The sequence below is a fragment of the Pungitius pungitius genome, chromosome 13, assembly GCF_949316345.1.
Source record: "Pungitius pungitius chromosome 13, fPunPun2.1, whole genome shotgun sequence".
NCBI classification, from domain to species: Eukaryota; Metazoa; Chordata; class Actinopteri; order Perciformes; family Gasterosteidae; genus Pungitius; species Pungitius pungitius.
The window spans coordinates 11,182,447-11,201,309 of NC_084912.1; the positions used below are offsets into that span (position 1 = coordinate 11,182,447).

At 46.5% G+C, this 18,863-nt stretch overlaps 2 protein-coding genes across 9 annotated transcripts; one reads left to right on the forward strand and one right to left on the reverse strand.

Annotated features, from left to right (window-relative positions):
• The first annotated feature begins 248 nt into the window (after nt 1-248).
• On the forward strand, nt 249-10,430 carry fbxo11a (F-box protein 11a). Of its 4 annotated transcripts, XM_037465309.2 has the most exons (23): nt 249-491; nt 2,060-2,084; nt 2,447-2,571; nt 2,675-2,756; nt 3,481-3,625; nt 3,918-4,047; nt 4,783-4,866; nt 4,944-5,076; nt 5,169-5,275; nt 5,469-5,580; nt 5,944-6,050; nt 6,550-6,687; nt 6,921-7,138; nt 7,529-7,709; nt 7,842-7,964; nt 8,116-8,201; nt 8,375-8,451; nt 8,630-8,773; nt 9,013-9,123; nt 9,219-9,326; nt 9,411-9,519; nt 9,616-9,714; nt 9,826-10,430. In XM_037465309.2, the coding sequence occupies exons 3-23, from the start codon at nt 2,467-2,469 to the stop codon at nt 9,953-9,955; spliced, it is 2,529 nt and encodes an 842-aa protein (XP_037321206.1). In that variant the 5' UTR covers nt 249-491; nt 2,060-2,084; nt 2,447-2,466; the 3' UTR covers nt 9,956-10,430. The 4 variants fall into 4 exon arrangements, 3 of the variants coding, with proteins under 3 accessions (XP_037321206.1, XP_037321204.1, XP_037321205.1); XR_005119927.2 differs by lacking the exon at nt 2,060-2,084 and having other exon boundaries at nt 9,411-9,461; XM_037465307.2 differs by lacking the exon at nt 2,060-2,084.
• Nucleotides 10,431-11,088: 658 nt separating this feature from the next.
• msh6 (mutS homolog 6 (E. coli)) lies at nt 11,089-17,622 on the reverse strand. 5 transcript variants are annotated; one of them, XM_037465306.2, is made up of 10 exons: nt 17,153-17,622; nt 16,292-16,494; nt 15,988-16,184; nt 13,281-15,843; nt 12,662-12,945; nt 12,464-12,581; nt 12,281-12,370; nt 12,043-12,197; nt 11,646-11,845; nt 11,089-11,568 (listed from the first exon to the last, which is right to left on the reverse strand). In XM_037465306.2, exons 1-10 carry the CDS (start codon nt 17,422-17,424, stop codon nt 11,487-11,489), a joined length of 4,164 nt encoding a protein of 1,387 aa, XP_037321203.2. In that variant the 5' UTR covers nt 17,425-17,622; the 3' UTR covers nt 11,089-11,486. The 5 variants fall into 5 exon arrangements, with proteins under 5 accessions (XP_037321203.2, XP_037321202.2, XP_062422420.1 ...); XM_037465305.2 differs by having other exon boundaries at nt 16,292-16,497; XM_062566436.1 differs by having other exon boundaries at nt 16,292-16,500.
• Nucleotides 17,623-18,863: the final 1,241 nt, after the last annotated feature.

An 18,863-nucleotide genomic window follows, 5' to 3' on the forward strand; every position in this document is an offset into this window, starting at 1 on the left:
TCTCAAGACACCTAAATGCAGGGATTATTATAAGAATGATTCTGCTCAAACATGAAGGCCTAGATGTTAAGCGCCGCTGAGACAGACAGCTGCCGTGAAGGTCTCGACGGCGAGAGGTCCTCGCATGAGATGTGACCGAGAGGTCTGTGTTAAATGGCTCCTCCTGCTTCAGCAGAACGGGGCTCAACGTAACACCAGTGCAGAGGAACGGGAATACACACACAGCGATACGCCCCCCCCCACCCCCTCCTGCCCCTACCCCACCACCCATCCAGGTGCCACGGCATAAGATGGCAGATCGTGCAATGCTGAAGAAAAACACATAGACGATGTGCTCTGAGTCGCTGCTTCTGCTGTTGACGGCTTCGACGTCCCTTTAGGATTAACAACACCGCAAATGAACTCCGTCAGAGCAAGTAACGTTAGCAAAAGACCTAGGCGAGTGTCGAGGCCGCGCCCGGTACAGCCGGAGAGGAACCACCAGGAAAGAGGTGATGTTAGCTACGTTTGGCTAGCGTTAGCATTGCTTAACGGCTTGCCAAACTGCGAGCTTTTGGGTGAAAGCCATACTGCATATGCTTGAACGGTTTTACGTAATGGTATTCTTTATGTTTTATGTTGCGTGTGAACAAGGAAACCTTTATTTTTATTAATGAAATAATATGGAGCTGCCGTGAACAGGAGTCTGGACGGGTCTCTTTGCTGTCAGGAAACTCCGAGGCTTCTGTGTTGGTCCATAGCACTGAGGCCGCGCTTTGTTTTGCTTGTTTTTTGCCCCGAGACGGCTTTTGTTTCACTTGTCTGACCTCATATCTTTGATGCATTTTGTTATTGGCAGCTAATGTAACACTAGAGTTGACATTTGCATGATATATGAAAACGGTTAACTGGCTTCATGGGTGTCAAACGCGAGGAAGTGTACATAAAGTGGTTTCGCCAGTTGTCGTAGCATGCTAACTCGACCTAGCCTGTGCTAACATAGCTGTTATGATTAGCATGTTTGGCTAACTTTCAGCCGTCTGGCGTGTTTTCATGAAAAGCACCAGCCCCCAAGGTTTACTCTGGCACTGTTAACATGTAAATGCTTAACGGTAAATGTAACACTTGTTATTATTAATGTAACCACGTCAGTGTTCATTACGTTATGTAGCTCCCCCGTCCGCCAAGCAGACTGCAATGAAAGCCATTATTGACTGCAATTTTTCAAAGTAAACATTGGCTCAGGATGCTTTGCGAGCATTCTGAAGCACGTTAACGTGATTGGTAGCATTACTAGTTAGTTGCTGAATCCGATCAGTGTACATCTAACCTGTTGTGATGTTGGATATTACGTTTTGAATGACAATTGGCAGCAGAGGGTTGAGTATTGCTTTACCTTAAAAGGGATTGTCTACAAAACTAGGTAATTCGATTATGTTGTAAGAACAATATTGGAGAGTGAGCTGTCAGTTGTTGTTTGGGGCTTCTCTGTGCCTCATTTCATTTATCAGTCAAGAAATGCCATGGGACCTTCTCTTCTCCCCAGAAGTCCACAGTATAGCTGAGATGTTATTTTAAGGGGACATGAATAAATAATAAATAACCGATAGTGAGGATCAAAACACAATATATCTATTTTATTTATATTATCATATGTTGTAGATTAGCTGAGACTTTAATATACACATCTGTTATTAAATGAACAGGAGAACCAATTAAATATTTCAATTCACAGCAAAAGAGAAGTTGTTTAATGGTTTGTTAAACAGACAGTGTTTATAGTGGTTACTGACCTGATCAGCAGCGTGATTACTTGCAACTCGCGAGAGGATGGATTTTGCGTCTCCTATATGTGGTACCTATCAACTCTGTAATCCATGGCAAATAAGCTCAGAAATAGATGTATCCTGTAGTTCAGGGTTTATGTCATGGTTGTTTCTGCTGAGTGAATATCCTCTTGATTTGACCTGGCAATTTGTAGTATAAAGAGCAGTTAATAAAACTTAAAAATATAATTTAGGCATCTGGTAATGTGGTGTTATAATGTATTGCCTATTACTGACAAATTTGTCTTTGACAGATCTCTTCTTCACTTCTAATCAATGGTAAACACAATTGATGCTTTACAATGTCTGTCTTTTGTTCACTCAAAACCTACACATAAGTAAATTTACATTATTGCAAATCCAGTTATGCATAATGGACTCCACAGGAGTGATACTGTACACAGCACAGCAAGTGAAGGCACACAGTGTATTTAGCCATAATGCTTTCTTCTGATTGTTCGGGAATATCCTTTTGCTGTCAATATCCAAGTATATAGAAAATTCTACATCATGAACTTGTTGACACCACCTGAAAATCATATTTCTCTTCTTTCCTACTGTGGACTGGGATACAATATTTTAGATTGATTTAATTAAAAGAACCGGGAGTAATCTTTATAACCTTTTTACGTTATTTGCAGATGAGGACGTTCCTGCAGATATGGTCGCAGAAGAATCCGGTCCAGGAGCTCAGAACAGTCCCTACCAACTTAGAAGAAAGTCTCTACCCAAGAGAACAGTGTGTCCGACAAAGACTAACATGGAGGTACATACACCAGGATTCCTTAAAATATAGTGAAAAGTCTTCATACAATACAACTTAAAACAATAGTTCATGTTTAAATGTCTCCACTTTTTTTAATCTACAGGGTGCTTCCACTTCAACCACAGAAAACTTTGGACATCGACCTAAGCGCCCAAGAGTTTCCGGAAAGTGTCAAGACTTACCGGGTAATTAGGAACTCGTTATGTACGAGGTGTCTCTTCCTCAAAGCTGCATTCATTGTTGGGTTTTCCACAGGGTGTGAGGAGTAGGTTATGGATGAATTACCTTTCCTTTGTATAATAGTAGCAATATGGTGACCCATCAAATCAGTGAAAATGTTATTTAGTATTGGGTAGTGATGTATTATATTATACAAGTGTCTGTAAACATTTAGTGGTTAATTATTTTTTTTTTATAGCGCGATCGCTGTGTATAGCACCTACCTAGGAAAAGTAGATGTGTAAAGGTATCAACTTCTTGAGATGTGGAGATCTTCTCTTTGAAAAACTTTGGTAAAGACATAAAGTAGCACTATGCATTTAACAAAGTTTACTTATGGAGTAAATGCAAGAATTGTTGTAATTAAGCTTTGATTGACAGTTCAATTTTTGACTGTTCAATTTTAGCTTTTAGGCTGTTTTGAGGGTGTAATAGTGGATAAACTGGGAGATTGTACTTGTAGCCTTATTTATGAATCTTTTTCAAAAAATTGATTTAACAATGTATAAGGACATAGTTGATTCAATTGCGACTTTTGTGGGCAAACATAATTTGGATGGTTGGTTTTAGTTCCACACATGACCTTTCTAAAAACAGACTCCTATGGTTGTAGTCATCTAACCTCACCCAAAACCCTGTTTTTTCTTTTTTATATATTTTGTTGTAATTCGACGGTCCTTCTCTTCCCAGCAGCTCCAGCAGAGCAGTATTTGCAGGAAAAGCTTCCAGACGAGGTGGTGCTTAAGATCTTCTCGTACCTGTTGGAGCAGGACTTGTGCCGTGCAGCGTGTGTATGCAAGCGCTTCAGTGAGCTGGCCAATGACCCCATCCTCTGGTTAGTGTTTGGTGCCACATCTTTTACTGATGCCACTTATTTCTCATGCTGCTTTATGTTTTTGATACATAGTGTAGCAGAAGCTCCACAGTTTACATCTTTATATATATAATTCACTTGGTTCACATGTTCTGAGGAAACATATAATAACAACCCCATAGCCACAAGTTATTATTGATTTGATAGTGCCTTCTTTAAAATTTAAGTATAACTTTGTACTGTCATGCTTTTCTTAACGTAAACTGGGACCAGATGGTGTTAATTTTGTTTTGTCTTCCCTTCCATATATCAGGAAGAGGCTGTACATGGAAGTGTTTGAATACACACGCCCCATGATGCACCCCGAGGCGGGGAAGTTCTACCAGATAAACCCAGAAGAGTATGAGCAGCCAAACCCGTGGAAGGAAAGCTTTCAGCAGCTGGTATGAATCCTCCTGTGGACTCAATGATCCAACTGAAAGTTCAATATCTTACCTGTTGTTATGTTTGACAAACACCTCTGAACCATGTGATACTGGCTGCACAGTGCTGTCGTTGTGGCCTTTTTAAGTCAGATAGATGTAGTAATGCTAATTAAATACTAAAAGAGGCAAATGCTTCCCTGAATAAATGGTTCCATGAAAACAATATCTTAAATTGTAATTGGTTAAAACTAACTAAGCTTTCTAAAGTGCTTTAAATCCTAGTGATTAAAAAAAATCCCGAAGGTGAGATATGTGGAGTGCCATTAAGCAACGTTGCTTCTACACACAGCAAATTCCAAAAATGAGCAACTTTAATTGGCAGTATTTAGAAGACAAGCTCCACTTGTTTTCTTTTGATCTTTACATCTTTTTTTCTTTTTTTTTGTCCCAATAGTTCCCCCAGTTTGACGTTAAATCTTCCTGTGTACAGAGAGCTAATGTCATGTGAAAGGGCAACACCACAGGCCATAATAGTGACATTCAATAAGCAGGGGACAAAGGGGTACGATGTTTTTAAATTGTATTCCTTTGCGATATATTTGACCTTTTTTTGTATTGTTGCAAGCATTTCTCTAGTGGTGATTTTCCCATCTTGTCCAAAATTCCATGTCAGGGAAATGTCTTGGTCTTTGTCTCTCCAAAAGTTCATGATTTCAGTGTGTGAGTTATTGTGGCTATGTTTTTTTTTTATAGTATAAAGGTGCACATGTGAAGCCGGGCTTTGCAGAACACTTCTACAGTAATCCTGCCAGGTACAAGGGGAGAGACAATATGTTTGTAAGTAAACTCTTTCAATCATCCTTTTGTCATTTTGAATGATCCGGTCATTGACTTGCCTTTATGATTTACTCCAGTACTACGATACCATTGAGGATGCTCTCGGAGGGGGCCAGGAGCCTCACTTCGATGGCCTGATATTCGTCCACTCTGGTATTTACACGGACGAATGGATCTACATTGAGTCGCCTATAACGATGATTGGAGCCGGTATGTATTTTGTCTGTGTGGAGAGCAGTAAAGTCACAGAGCCACCGTGCATTTGTTTGGTCTCTCATTGAACCTTTCTGATTATTTTGCAGCTCCTGGTAAAGTAGCAGAGAAGGTCATCATTGAGAATACCAGAGACTCTACATTTGTATTCATGGAGGGCTCAGAAGATGCTTATGTTGGATACATGACAATCAGGGTGAGAGGACTTTTTTCTTTCTCTCTCGCTCTTTTTGTTCTTTCTTTCTTTCTGGGTTATACAGCTAACATGTCCGGCACTGTACAGCCACCCTTTTCTCCTCGCTCAGTATGGTTGAAAGGAATTGCCGTTCATCTTTGAGTTCTACTGACTATTGTCACTGTTGTTGAGACCTTCTTTTTTTCTACTGCAGTTCAACCCTGACGATAAATCGGCCCAGCATCACAACGCCCACCACTGCTTGGAGATCACAGTCAACTGCAGTCCCATCATTGACCACTGCATCATACGCAGCACATGCACCGGTAAGTCAGCGGCTCCTTTTGGCCCACTTGAGTTGTTCCCAACCTTCAAAGGGGTCGCAAGATAAATATGAGATGGAGCAAACAACAAAGTTTTGCTCCATACATTTCTAACATTTCCTCTCTTGGAACGTGTGACAATTAGTTTGTCACTAGACGCTCCTTCAATGTCCATGACTAGAAGGATTGGAATCGCTGGTACACTTAATGTTGGTAAAGATAGACTCCACCACTAAACCCTGAATATGTTTGAGCTGACATTGAGTTTTTGCTTGTGTGGATAAGATTGTGTTCTTTTTTTTTTTTTTGGATTGTTGTATATTTTGTGGTAGATATTGGTGCACCAACATGTCCTTCTTACTTCAGTGGGGTCAGCTGTCTGTGTCAGCGGCCAGGGGGCTTGTCCAACGATCAAGCACTGCAACATTAGTGACTGTGAAAACGTCGGTCTTTACATCACTGACCATGCGCAGGTAACGCACACATTCTTTACAAAGTATTGCACTAAGCATCCTTGTTATTAACCAGTAGGTCCTCATACTTGTTTCATGAGCAGTGAATAAGTATCGTCCCCGTCTAAGAGACCTGCTTTTTACTTGTGAGGTTAAAATGATCAGTGTTCTTCCGTAAGCAGTTGGTCTCAGGAACGGAGTCTTGAGTCACGCATTGCCCCAATACTCCATCCCAAAAACATTTTGCACAGTGGTTTTTCTCAACATGGGAACATATGGACATGCATGTGTTTTAACCTATTTATCTGTTCATATTGTTTTAATTTTTGCATCTTATTTTATTATTATATTGCATATAATTCATCAGGTCAAATTCCTCTATGTGTAACATATGGGGGAATAAATGGCTTCTCATTCTGATTTAAAAGAACTAAATTGTTAAAAAATAACATTGAAGCATGAATGTGGACATGAATGTTTCTCAACCTATTCAACAGTCGTTTATCTTTATTTTTTATAGGGAATATATGAAGACAATGAGATCTCGAACAACGCTCTGGCTGGTATCTGGGTTAAAAACCACGGCAACCCAATCATCAGACGGAATCACATCCACCACGGCAGAGACGTCGGCGTTTTTACCTTTGACCACGGCATGGTGAGTTACAAAATCCTCGGGTTGGGTGCGTGTTTATCGTCGCTGTAATGCCAGATCTGTACAATGCTCCCATGTGTATGTGTGCTGTCACTTAGGTACGATGATACGGTGCCACAAAGCTGCGGTGTAGTTATTGTGGAAGTGTAACGGGTTTCTTTTAGTTGCTGCCAACGGAGTAAAGGGGATTTTGATGGGACACACAGTCATGTTGTTTTCCCTCTGCCCACTTCCAGGGCTACTTTGAGAGCTGCAACATCCATAGGAACCGCATCGCCGGCTTCGAGGTGAAGGCGTACGCCAATCCAACTGTGGTCCGCTGTGAGATCCACCACGGGCAGACGGGGGGCATTTACGTGCACGAAAAGGGCCGTGGGCAGTTCATCGAGAACAAGATCTATGCAAATAACTTTGCTGGGGTGTGGATCACCTCCAACAGTGACCCCACCATAAGGTCAGTGTGGCCCGGCCGGTCAACCACGACATGGAGCTGGACCTTTTTTTAATAGTTTTCAAATTGCCTGTGGTCCTGGGCTGGGCGTTGTGGCCAAAAATTCTTATCACGGTATTTTGTATGATTCTGGAGGTATCAAGAAATTCTTTTCTTGTGTAACCACATTCATTCATGAAGCCGAAAGCCGAGCTGTACCCAACATGCAGTTGCGTGGTGTAATTTTTATGAATGAACAAATGTGTCACAAACCGTCTTGTCATGGTGTTTTACCCTGTTAAAGGGACTTGGGGGCGTACCGTAAGGACATTTGATACCGGTAATACCGCCCAGCCCTACTTGGGTCCTTCACAGTTGCATAGTGTCTCTAAGTGTTGTTTTGTTCTAATACAGGGGCAATGCCATTTTTAATGGCAACCAAGGTGGAGTTTATATTTTCGGGGATGGCCGAGGCCTCATCGAAGGAAACGACATCTACGGTAACGCCCTGGCAGGAATCCAGATCAGGACAAACAGCTGCCCCATCGTCCGACACAACAAGATCCACGATGGCCAGCATGGCGGCATCTATGTGGTAAATATAAACCCACAGAGGCACAATGGTGTTTTGCTTCTTTCACCCTGGATCGTTTTCACTACTTCTGCGCGTCTCCTGCCGCCTGTTTGGAAACATCGAAGTGACGTTGGGCCACTTTGTGTCACACAGCATGAAAAGGGACAAGGTGTCATAGAGGAGAACGAGGTGTACAGCAACACGCTGGCAGGAGTGTGGGTGACCACGGGAAGCACGCCAGTCCTGAGGAGGAACCGTATACACAGCGGGAAGCAGGTAGGACGGCGATAAAAGAACATGCACCTCCATCCCGTGTAGTCCGCTACACGTAGATGCGTCTCACCTCTGATAAACCGCCAATCCTGCAAAGCACTTTGGTGCCATGAATACATTACCTCTAAATCATAATTTCACTGTTGTTTAACAGGTTGGAGTCTACTTCTATGACAATGGCCACGGCGTGCTTGAAGACAATGATATCTATAATCACATGTACTCTGGAGTTCAGATCAGGTTTGTGAAATGCTACAGTACAAAAGTAAATGGAAAAACACATCAATAACACAGAATTAGCCTCATGTGTTCGGCCCGGAGTTTGGATAAATAATCTGAGTCGTGCCACTGTTGGCTTTAGCACTGAATCCAAGGATCAACCCTTTTTGCCCTTTTTTGTTTTGTTTTTTTAGGACCGGCAGCAATCCCAAGATCAGGCGGAACAAGATCTGGGGAGGCCAGAATGGAGGCATTTTGGTCTACAACTCAGGTGAGACTTGGACACCCCCCCCCCCCCACACACACACACCCACACACACAGTGGTTTTGTCCTGAGATTGACTTACCTGAGAGTCAGTGGTCTCTGATGGGTAATATTTAGTTTGACCAAAGTGATAAAGGCTCTTCCCTGCTGCCCCAATAATGACACACCAATGTGTGTTTTTCAGGCTTGGGCTTCATTGAGGACAACGAGATCTTTGACAACGCCATGGCTGGTGTTTGGATCAAGACAGACAGCAACCCCACTCTACGGAGGAACAAGATCCATGACGGGCGAGACGGCGGGATCTGTATATTCAACGGAGGACGAGGTAATTCACTTTATTTTCAGCGCTGCTAAAAGTGTGAAACTTCTTGAAGCGATGAAAAGGCAGATTTCTGGAGTTCAGTGTGCAAAAGAGTCACTTCATGTGTATCACCCACTCAAATAAAGCCATGAATTGTTCAATAGATTTTCATAATCCCTATAGATAACGTCAGTTACGCACGCGGTATCTCAGACATTCACACGTCTGTGGTTCATGGCTCTGACCGTGTGTTTGCCATTCAGGCTTGTTGGAGGAAAACGACATCTTCCGAAATGCCCAAGCAGGTGTCCTAATTAGCACCAACAGCCACCCCGTTCTGCGGAAAAACCGGATATTCGACGGCTTCGCGGCAGGTGAGAAACACCTGCACCCAGTCTGTAATCTGTCATTAATGAGGTACTGTATGACTAGAGGCTCTGTGATATCCACTGTTTCTTTTCTTTATTAGGTATTGAGATCACCAATCATGCCACAGCAACTCTAGAAGGCAATCAGATCTTCAACAACCGCTTTGGCGGATTGTTCCTGGCATCGGGTGTCAACGTCACAATGAAAGGTACTCTATTGGTCGCTCAAGCCGCGACGCTCCTGTACATCCACCGCAGCCTACCAACGTCCCCTCTGCTTTCTTTTCTTCCAGATAATAAAATAATGAACAATCAGGATGCCATTGAAAAGGCTGTGAGCAGAGGTCAGTGCCTGTACAAGATTTCAAGTTACACCAGCTACCCAATGCACGATTTTTACAGGTAATTTATGTTCATGCTCGCAATCAAGGTGACTCCCGGTCAACCGTTTGCCTGTTTTGTGATCGTTAACAAACACCGTGTCCGTTTCCCCCACAGGTGTCACACCTGTAACACAACAGACCGCAACGCCATCTGTGTGAACTGCATCAAGAAGTGTCACCAAGGACACGACGTGGAGTTCATCAGACACGACCGGTCAGTCACGCTTTGATCCGTGTCACAGCATCCACAAGTAAATGGATGGTGTGATGGTCGCCTTTTTTTAAGCTTAAGAGTTTAACTGACATCCTTTTTGTCTCCTCGTAGGTTCTTCTGTGACTGCGGTGCGGGCACACTGTCCAACCCCTGCACGTTAGCTGGAGAGCCGACCCACGACACAGACACACTATACGACTCGGCTCCTCCTATAGAGTCCAACACACTGCAGCACAACTGAGCCCGAGCTCCTCTTACGCTACATCGGACACTTTGGGTTGTGTGTGGAGTATGAGATCCAAAATACACAGCGATTAAAGTGACTTTAACAAAAAAAAAATGGATATGAAGATGCTCGATGGAGACATTTAAGAAAAAAAGTCTTGATTATGGATGCCTCGCTTTTTCTTCAATTATATGACTTCAAAAAAAGAAAAGGAAAAAAAAGAACCATCGGTGGGAGAGCAGATGAGCCGCTGACTCAGGGTTTGTGAGAGTGTTGGTTTGGTAAAGTGAAGCTGGTAAGAGATGGACGAAGAGGTTCACCGGCTTTTAGGAATCTGAAGAACCAAATACTTGTACAGACCCATCGAACAGAGACCGTCACAACTTTTCTCATGAGACAAAAGACCCCCACATACAATGCTTCCATCACTCGGCAACCGACGTGCTCGTACGATATGTACGGGGAAAATGAAATAGCACTTCAGCTTTTTGTTTTTTCTCAAGACGACTGTTTTGATTTTAATGCTTTTCGTGTAGTTTTGTATTTTCATGGAAAATTCTAACTGTACTTGAATGTCCTTATTTTATTAAGTGTTCATATTTTTTTTTGGTTATATACCCTAGAATAGCTGTAATTATACATGTCGCAGTATCTAACTTCTTTCTGTGAAAGAGATAAGAGGAAAACACTAAACATTTTCTCCAGCAATGTTGACTTGAGATTTGCAATACTGAACAATAGATGCGGAAATGTGCTTTCACCAGACTTGTATATATATTTTTCTGTTTGGAAGCTTTTTTTATTACATAATCTATGCATATTTTATGTTCTGTTTGTATTGGCCTGTCATGCTAAACCCTGTTCAGAGAGCTGGGCTGAATGAAGTATTTTGGTCCAAGACTGCAGTTAAACCATTTAGGGTCGTGCTGTGTTTAGCCAGCTGACCCAATGGTTTCTTTAACTCTTTTCTGTCTTCAAATAAGAAAAAGCATTACAATACACCAGTTAAACATTTTGTACTACGTTTACTTTTGTGATACAAACTGGTAATGTCTTCAGTCAAGTAGATTATAAAACATCTGAACCCATTTAAGAATCAATGGTTTTATTTTCCTCTTTAATAAAGGCACACCGGTTCTGTAAGGATACTTTTCAGATAACAAGTCCTGTGAAAGCATAGCTTTACTTTCCATGTGTTTACCAATGTTGCTGGAGATTTTCCAAAGCGTTGACTCTGCTGAAGCTGAGACAAGTGTATATATATACAGAGCTATACAGGTTCATCACCCCCCTCCCCTCTGTACTGGTGATTGTGGGTTCTCATACAGACTGAAATGTATGCATGTATAATAACATCTAGACTTAATATATTGTGAAGTATTCAATAACCGTTATGTAGGCTTTAGCGTGAATTAAAAGGGTTTAATTTCCTAGATGAAACATTGTCATTTTTAAAAAATAAACTTTATTAGATCATTACAGTAGTGTTTTTTTAAGCGCTGACCAAAAAAAAAATCGGAACAAAGTACTTTTTTTTTTTTATTAACTACAAGTTGTTGAGCATCTCAACCAGTGAAGAGAAGTGGCTTCCTCCCAGCGAGGCGTCTTCAGCAAACCGGCACAGCTTCCTGGAGGAGGAGGGAGGTCACACATGAGCTTCAAGTTCAAAATTTGCTTAATATTTTGACTCCACCCGAACACCTACTTAAAAAGTCGGAGGCTGGTGGTGCTCTTCTCAAACTCCCTGGCCTTCCTGTGTCCCGATTGGATGACAACCTCTGGCAGGCTGGCGAGTCGAGCGGCGTTGAACCCGTAACTCTTGGGACAGGCGCCAGCAATGAACTTGTAGAGGAACGTGATGGTCTCCTGACTCGGGTCCTCACATTCGTTCTCCACCATGCACGCCTGAAGAGGAGCAGTAGGCTCATCATTCATGGCCTGATCTGCTAAAACGCTGAGTAAGATTTCCCCTCTGCTCTCGATAAAAAGGAAATTACTTATGGGGAGCGAATCCTTTTTTTCCTGTTTTAACTCATGTTATGGAACTAAGTCTTCCATTAAAAATGTTATGTTTCATACGCATTGGCCCTTGCTGTACTCACCATGTGGCCGAGGCGCACGGCGGGGTTGTTGGCGTAGTCCTCCACCAGCGAGTGGTAGTGTGTCGAGAAGAGGGTGCGACAGCAGATCTTCTCGGCGAGCTCCTTCACGACGGCACTGGCGATGGCTGTGCCGTCGTACGTGGCCGTGCCCCTCCCTGCAAACAGTTCACAGCTGAGCGGCCGCACTCCGACGACGGCGCGGGACACAACTTACTGCGAATAAGCAACCGGCACCGACCCAACTCATCCAGAAGCACGAGCGAGTGCTTGGTGGCGTGGTGCAGGATGCTGGCCGTCTCACTCAGCTCCACAAAGAAGGTACTCTCTCCTGAAGCGGGACAGAGAGAGAGAGAAGACGAGCTCAGACCGCGAGGCGGACGCTTTGGACGTGTGTGTGTGTGTGTGCGCGCCGCGGCGTTACCGGCCATGATGCGGTCGGAGGCTCCCAGCCGAGTGAAGACCCGCTCGACGGGCGTGAAGCGCAGGCTCTCGGCGGGAACGTGGCAACCCAGCTGAGCCAGGATGACGACGAGTCCGCACTGCACACAGAGGGGCGGCAGGGCGTCAGCATCGCGAGGAGCGCACGCTGCGGTCGGCCCGCGCTGCAGAATTCACCCACCTGTCGCATGAGAGTCGACTTGCCGCCCATGTTTGGCCCCGTGACGAGGACACAGGAGGCTCGCTCTTTCCCCGCATCGGCTTCACCGCCACCGGGGCAGCCAATGACCACGTCGTTGGGGATGAAGTCGTCCCCGAAAAAGGTCTTGGTGACGCAGGGGTGGCGGGATCCCACGAGCTCGAGGAAGGTCGACACCTGGTCACCGCTGTCAGGGAGCACCACCTGTGGCCTGGACATCGGCCCGTCTCCACCCTGACTGTAGCGGGACAGGGCCAGCAGCACGTCTGAGGAGCAAGCCGCAGTTCGTTAGTAAGAGAAGGAAAACAGATGTTGATTGGCTTCCTGCTTTATTTTTTAAAACATGAGCTCCAGCGCGAGGAAAAGAAAACTCGAGCTCATTATCTTGCTGGAAAACAAAACTAATTGCTGTTAAAAATGGATTAGTAACTCAACGGTTTCTAATGAGCACTCCAACTGGTGCAACAGCAGCTTTAATGACTGAGGCACATCGGTAACATCTGCACAAAACTCTGTATTCAGAGCAGACAACATTTCACCCTATTCTACATCCATTACTTTGGACATTGAGGCCTGCTAAAGAAAAGAAGAACGCTGTTACCGATCACTGCCATGCACTCCACAGCGGTCTTCCAGTCTTTGTAGTTCTTGTCAAAGTTGTAGAAGAGCCTCCTCATGCAGTCCCTCAGGGCGGCGTCTCTCTTCTCCTCGAAGCCCTGCAGCTCGGAGAAGAGGCGCTCCGTCTCCTTGGTCACGTAGCGCTTCCAGCCTTTCTTTGTGGACTTGACGTCGTACTCCGCGGGGACGCTGACGCCGCTGTCAGGCACCTCCATCTGGTAGCGGTTCCGCCCGGTTCCCCAGTACGACATGCTCCTGCAGCCGAGTCTCTTCTTCTGCCGGTCGAGGTATTCCTGCAGCTCTCGCTCACAGCTCTGGATGGAGGCCCGGGCCTGGTCGAACTCCGGGTCGAAGCCGGCCTTGGGGGTGATTACGCCGGTGGTTCGGGCTTTCTGGTGGTCGAAGGCCGTCTCCCAGCGCCGCAGTTCGGCCGAGAGGTCGGGGAAGAGGCCGCCCTCCTCTCCTTTCAGCGTGCCCACCTGCCGGAGCAACGGCGATTGGGACTCGCTCGACACCGGGCCGAGGACGGCGACCACCTCTTGCATGGTCTTGAAGCCTTCCAGGGCTGAGAGGAAGTCGGCTATCTTGCGCTTGCTGTAGGTGACCTCCTCGTAGAGCACCGCTCGGCCGTCCGGGTGATCCTGGCCCTTCAGCGGCGTGCCGATGCTGTGGATTTTGCTCAGGAGACGCTCCAGGTCCGGGAGCTTCTTCAGCAGCTCCGAGACCTCGCTGGCCGGAGCCGCGGCGCCCATCAGGTCCTCCACCGCCTGCAGTCGGTCCTCGATGGAGGTGGGGTTGCACAGGGGAGCGCAGAGCCACTGCTTCAGGAGCCTCTTGCCGAACGGGGTCGAGCACGTGTCCAGGCGCTCCAGGAGTGTCCCTTCGGTTCCCCCCGTGCCGTTCTGGAAGATTTCCAAGTTGGCCAGGGTCACTCCGTCGAGGACCAGCCGCTGGCGGGTCTTGGCGAAGAAGCCGGCCGGTCCGGCAGCTCTCTCCAGCTCCACGTCGGCGGGGACGTATTCTTCGAAGTTGGCCAGCGAGAGCAGCTCCTGGTCCACCAGGCATTTCTTCAGATAGAACATGCAGCCGCCCAGTGCCGACAGCGCCAGCTCGGCGCCCTCTTTGGGCGTGAGGCACAGCGAGTCGCTGCCGGACGTCATCGACTTCAGGAGAGCGGGAAGAAAGACGGCCCCCGCCCCGCGGCCCTCGCCGGCGGCCTCCCTGAAGTAATCTTCCTCCGAAAGACGTTTCAGAGTCTTCTGAGCGTCCCAGAACTGGGTGCCCGCGCTGAGTCCTTCCTGCAGGGCGGAGGACAGCAAGGCCTTGAGGATTTTGCGCGTCTCCGCCGAGGGGTTTCCCTTTTCAAAGAGCACCTCGGCCGGGGCGTAGTGCGCGACCAGGGTGCGCAGGCGCGAGCAGTGGCGGTCGTCCGGGAACTGGCCCACGTGGAAACAACCCACGGAGGTGTCCACGAAGCAGACGCCGTAGCTGCGGCAGCAACCGGAGCCGTCCTCCTCCGCCTTCTCCTTCAAACTCAGCAGGAACTTGCTCTGGCTCTCGGACGGCGCGCCATCCAGCACGCTGTAAGTCTGGGTGCCGCGGGTGATGATGCGGCACACCTCCCGCCTCACCACGCGGTCAAACTTTGTGGCCTTGGCCATGCTCTTGCAGCGGGCCTCCATCATCTCCGGGGTCTCCGTCTGCTCCACGCGGGCCACCTTGTAGCCCTTCTGCACCAGGCCGTCTGAGAAGCGGCCGAAGCCGATTTCGGGGAAGCCCGAGTGCGCCCAGGTGCCCTTCATGAAGGTCAGGCCGAGCTCGTTGACGCCGATCACGGCGTCCATGTGGTAGAGTTCGTAAAACTTCCCCACCTTGTAGAAAACGACCGTGTCGAACATCTGGGACTTGATCTGCCACCACCGCCGCATGCCGGGGCTGGCTCGGTTCAGGAAGTCCTCCGGCACGTGGAGGGTGGTGGGATCGTAGTCGTCATCCGACTGTCGCCGCCGCCGGGCGTCTTTTCTGCGGCCGTCCTGACACCACTCCAGCTTCTCGTGGTCCCAAGTTGTGGCGCCTCCGGTGGCTCCGTTCGACGGGCCCTCAAAGCTGTCGGGAGCAGAAAAGGCCGAGAGGCGAGACTTTGTGTCAACGCCGATGGCCGCCGGCGCCCGCTTCGCTGCGACCGACGCGATTGTGGGCGTCTTAGCTTTTGAAGGAGCGGGCTTTTCTGCCGGGCGTTTGCGCTTCACAGGCTTGACGGGGCTTTCCAAGTCGGACTCCTGTGTGCTCTCTTCCTCGCTGCTCAGCGGCGCTGCTGCGGCTTCTTCTTCCTCCTCCTCCTCACTGCTGGAGGCTGCCTTTCGTGGGTTGAATTCCTCATCTGATCCATCACTGTCAGAAGCTACAATTATGCGGCGGCGCTTGGCCTTGTTTCCTGTTTCTGTTGAAGCACGGGATGAACGCAGGCCGAGCTTGGAGGACTTCACTTTCTCATCCGTCTGTTCTTCCTCATCACTGCACTCATCGGTCAACGCTGACGCGTCGAGCTGAAAACAAAAAGGAGGTTTACTGTTTTACTGACCTTTTACTAGGGATGAAAAAGAGGCATTGCACTCTACATTGTTATTACATATTGTAAATACTGATTTTTATATCCATTTTAGAGTCGTAAATTATTATCAGAAAGTCACCTCCATTTCTTCCTCCTCCTCCTCATCATCATCATCGTTGTCGTCGTCATCATCAGACGGATCCATGCAGAGAGGAATCTTTATTCTTTTTTCGGGGCTGTCAAACAAAAGTCCATCCGCGAGCTCCATCGCACGACGGATTGTAGGTTTACCGCTGAAGAAAATCCCTCCCGTTTTAGCATCACTGCTGTCAGACCCTGCAAAATCACAAATGATTAAAACTATAGAAGGACCTGCCGTGTAGCTTAATGGAAAAAGCACATCTAAAGTTACAGCATTAACATCAAGGGAGATTATGGCGAACCTTGGTACTCTCTGATATACTTGGTGCTGACCCATCCTCTTGTGGCGGGTTCATCGAAGAAGTGGACGTGTACGCGCTGGCTCCGACCGCGGCCCCTCATCTGCTGTCCGCTCAGCGGCTGGGGAACCACCATGCATGGCCACCAGGGGTGACCCTCCAGTTTTGCCCACACAAGGGCACCAGCACTGAATGGGCATGTGCTGCTGCTGCTGCTGCTGATGATAGAAGGAACAGATTGGATCAATAGAGGAATATCACATTCAACCAACTAATGGTGTCAACCCGTGTGTAGGATAGTTAACAGCTTATTACTGGCGGCCACCGACATGATCCTCTTAACTAGCCATTGACATCTACGGGAAGATGGAGTCCCGAAAAGCCAATTGTCTGGAAAACATCTGCACATCTACTAGTGAAAGTTAAACTGTCCCTGGTGTGAATATTTAGGATACAGAAAGTATTGACTATGCAACAGCCATTTGGTTTCAGAGCTTATGCCAATTTTAACTTAAAAGAATCAAATGGTGGGAAATGGGGAAACTTCCTGCTGTGAGAAGTGTTCAATAAGAAAGCTACTTATTCGAATGCATTTTTTTAATCATGCAATGCTTTTTGGCGAAATTATTAACTTGGGAGTTATTTTTTTTACTATTGATCGATTCGGCCGAAATTATTCTGTTTCAAAAAGGAGTCTTACGTGCAAAGGAGAACATGATCACCTTTACCTACCGAATCCTAAAGATCAAACAGACGCGTGTTTCGGGGCCCTTATAGGGGCTGCAGGCTGCAGACTTTAGCAGGAAGGGGAAACACGTGTCTCCAGCAACTACTCCGCTCCCGGCGCGTTTGCGGTTAACTCACCTCTGTTTAACTGCCGCGGCCTTGTCGCCAAAAAGTTTGTTAAATCCCCCTTTGGAAGACTTGTCGCTGCTTTTGGGTTTCGCTCTGCCGGCCTTGGCCGCTTGTTGCGGTGCCTCCTTAGCCTGCTCCTTCGGAGAGGAGCTGGACCTCTCTACGGAGGAGGGCAGGTCCGCTTCGGTCGGCGAGGGACTCGGCTTCGGCTTCGGCTTCGGCTTGGAGACCGGCGGCGGAGACTTGGTGAAGAAATTGAACAGGGAGCTTTGCTTCGCCATGGTGTTCGAGTTTAACGCCTGCCGTCGGGTTGTTGTTGTTGCTAAAATCCGCACGACGGCACGAGCGCGCGTCTCAGACAAGCGACGAGGCGCGCGACGGCGTCTGCTTCGCGGGAAAAATACACGGGCTTCGTGGGAGTGTACGGGAGCCTCCTCCAATGAAAACCGAATTTAGGTCACGTGGTGTCAACATGACTTCCTTGGGTGACCGGAAGCTGCGGTCGAATAAGCCTGCACTTCCGTTCTAGTAAACGTGATAGGACATGTCCCAATAATTTATTAATCAGTCAATACGTCTGCACACTATAGATACGTGTAAATTAATGTAACTAAATGAATAGATCAATTTCAGAAAGTACAACGTTACACAAAGTGATTAGTTGCACTTTTGATTGATGGATTGGATTGATCACGGACCCCTTTAGACATTCTTCAGAAGAATTTCAGGATAAAAGTCCTTAAACGGGAAAGATCTAATTTGAAATTGACTCCTGAATGTGGTTTGAAGTTAGTTTGATAGAAACAAGGCTCTTATTTTGCGTACTTATTGATACCTGTTACCCTGCCTGTTAAGGTATCAATAAGTACCTGTTAATGTATCAATACATCATGCTTGACAGATTTTTTTGAAATGGTATTACTACACAGAAAAAAGACTCCCTTTTAGCTCAACTTTATTTACAATACGGAGGATACATTTCAGTGTCTTGTTTGATAAATAAATAAATAAATAAATGATAACACAACAGTTTGACTGATGAATTACAAACAGCACATAGCTTCAACATTTAGCTCATTTATCGTTGTGTCCACACAATTTGACTCGGGTTGTACACAGTCATCATGTCCAGACAAATAACGGTGAAAATATACAGAGGCTGGATTTTTTTCACCCTTCTCAAACCATGTCTTTAGGCGACCTACAAAAGCCAAAGAGAAAACGAGCAGCGTTGGACGGGTCCTCGCTACCCCTTGCACGTCGGGGCACTGGCCGAACAGTTACAAATGCGTCCGAGGAACCCTGCGGCCGTCGGACGACCACGGTTTTTTCTTCAGATAGGTGCGCCGTCGGATGGCCGCGCTACCCTCGTCTACGGGACCATCCACATGGTCCGATCGACGGGGTGGGAAACGGCCGCGGTGCGCGGTACCCCGGTTCTACAACAAGAGCTAATTCATATGGACTTGCCATCTTGGCTTGCTGAATGAATTACCTGTATTGTAATTGTCAGTCGTCATGTCTGACATTTAAACTCAACATTTAGATTTACTTTTAGATTTACATTTAGATTTAACATTTATATTTAACATTTACATTTAGATTTAACATTTACATTTACATATAACATTTAACGTTTACATTTAACATTTATTATTTAACAACTTTGTGTTACTGCCAAACATTGTACTTGGAAAAGTTGTTGCACGTATTTACTGTA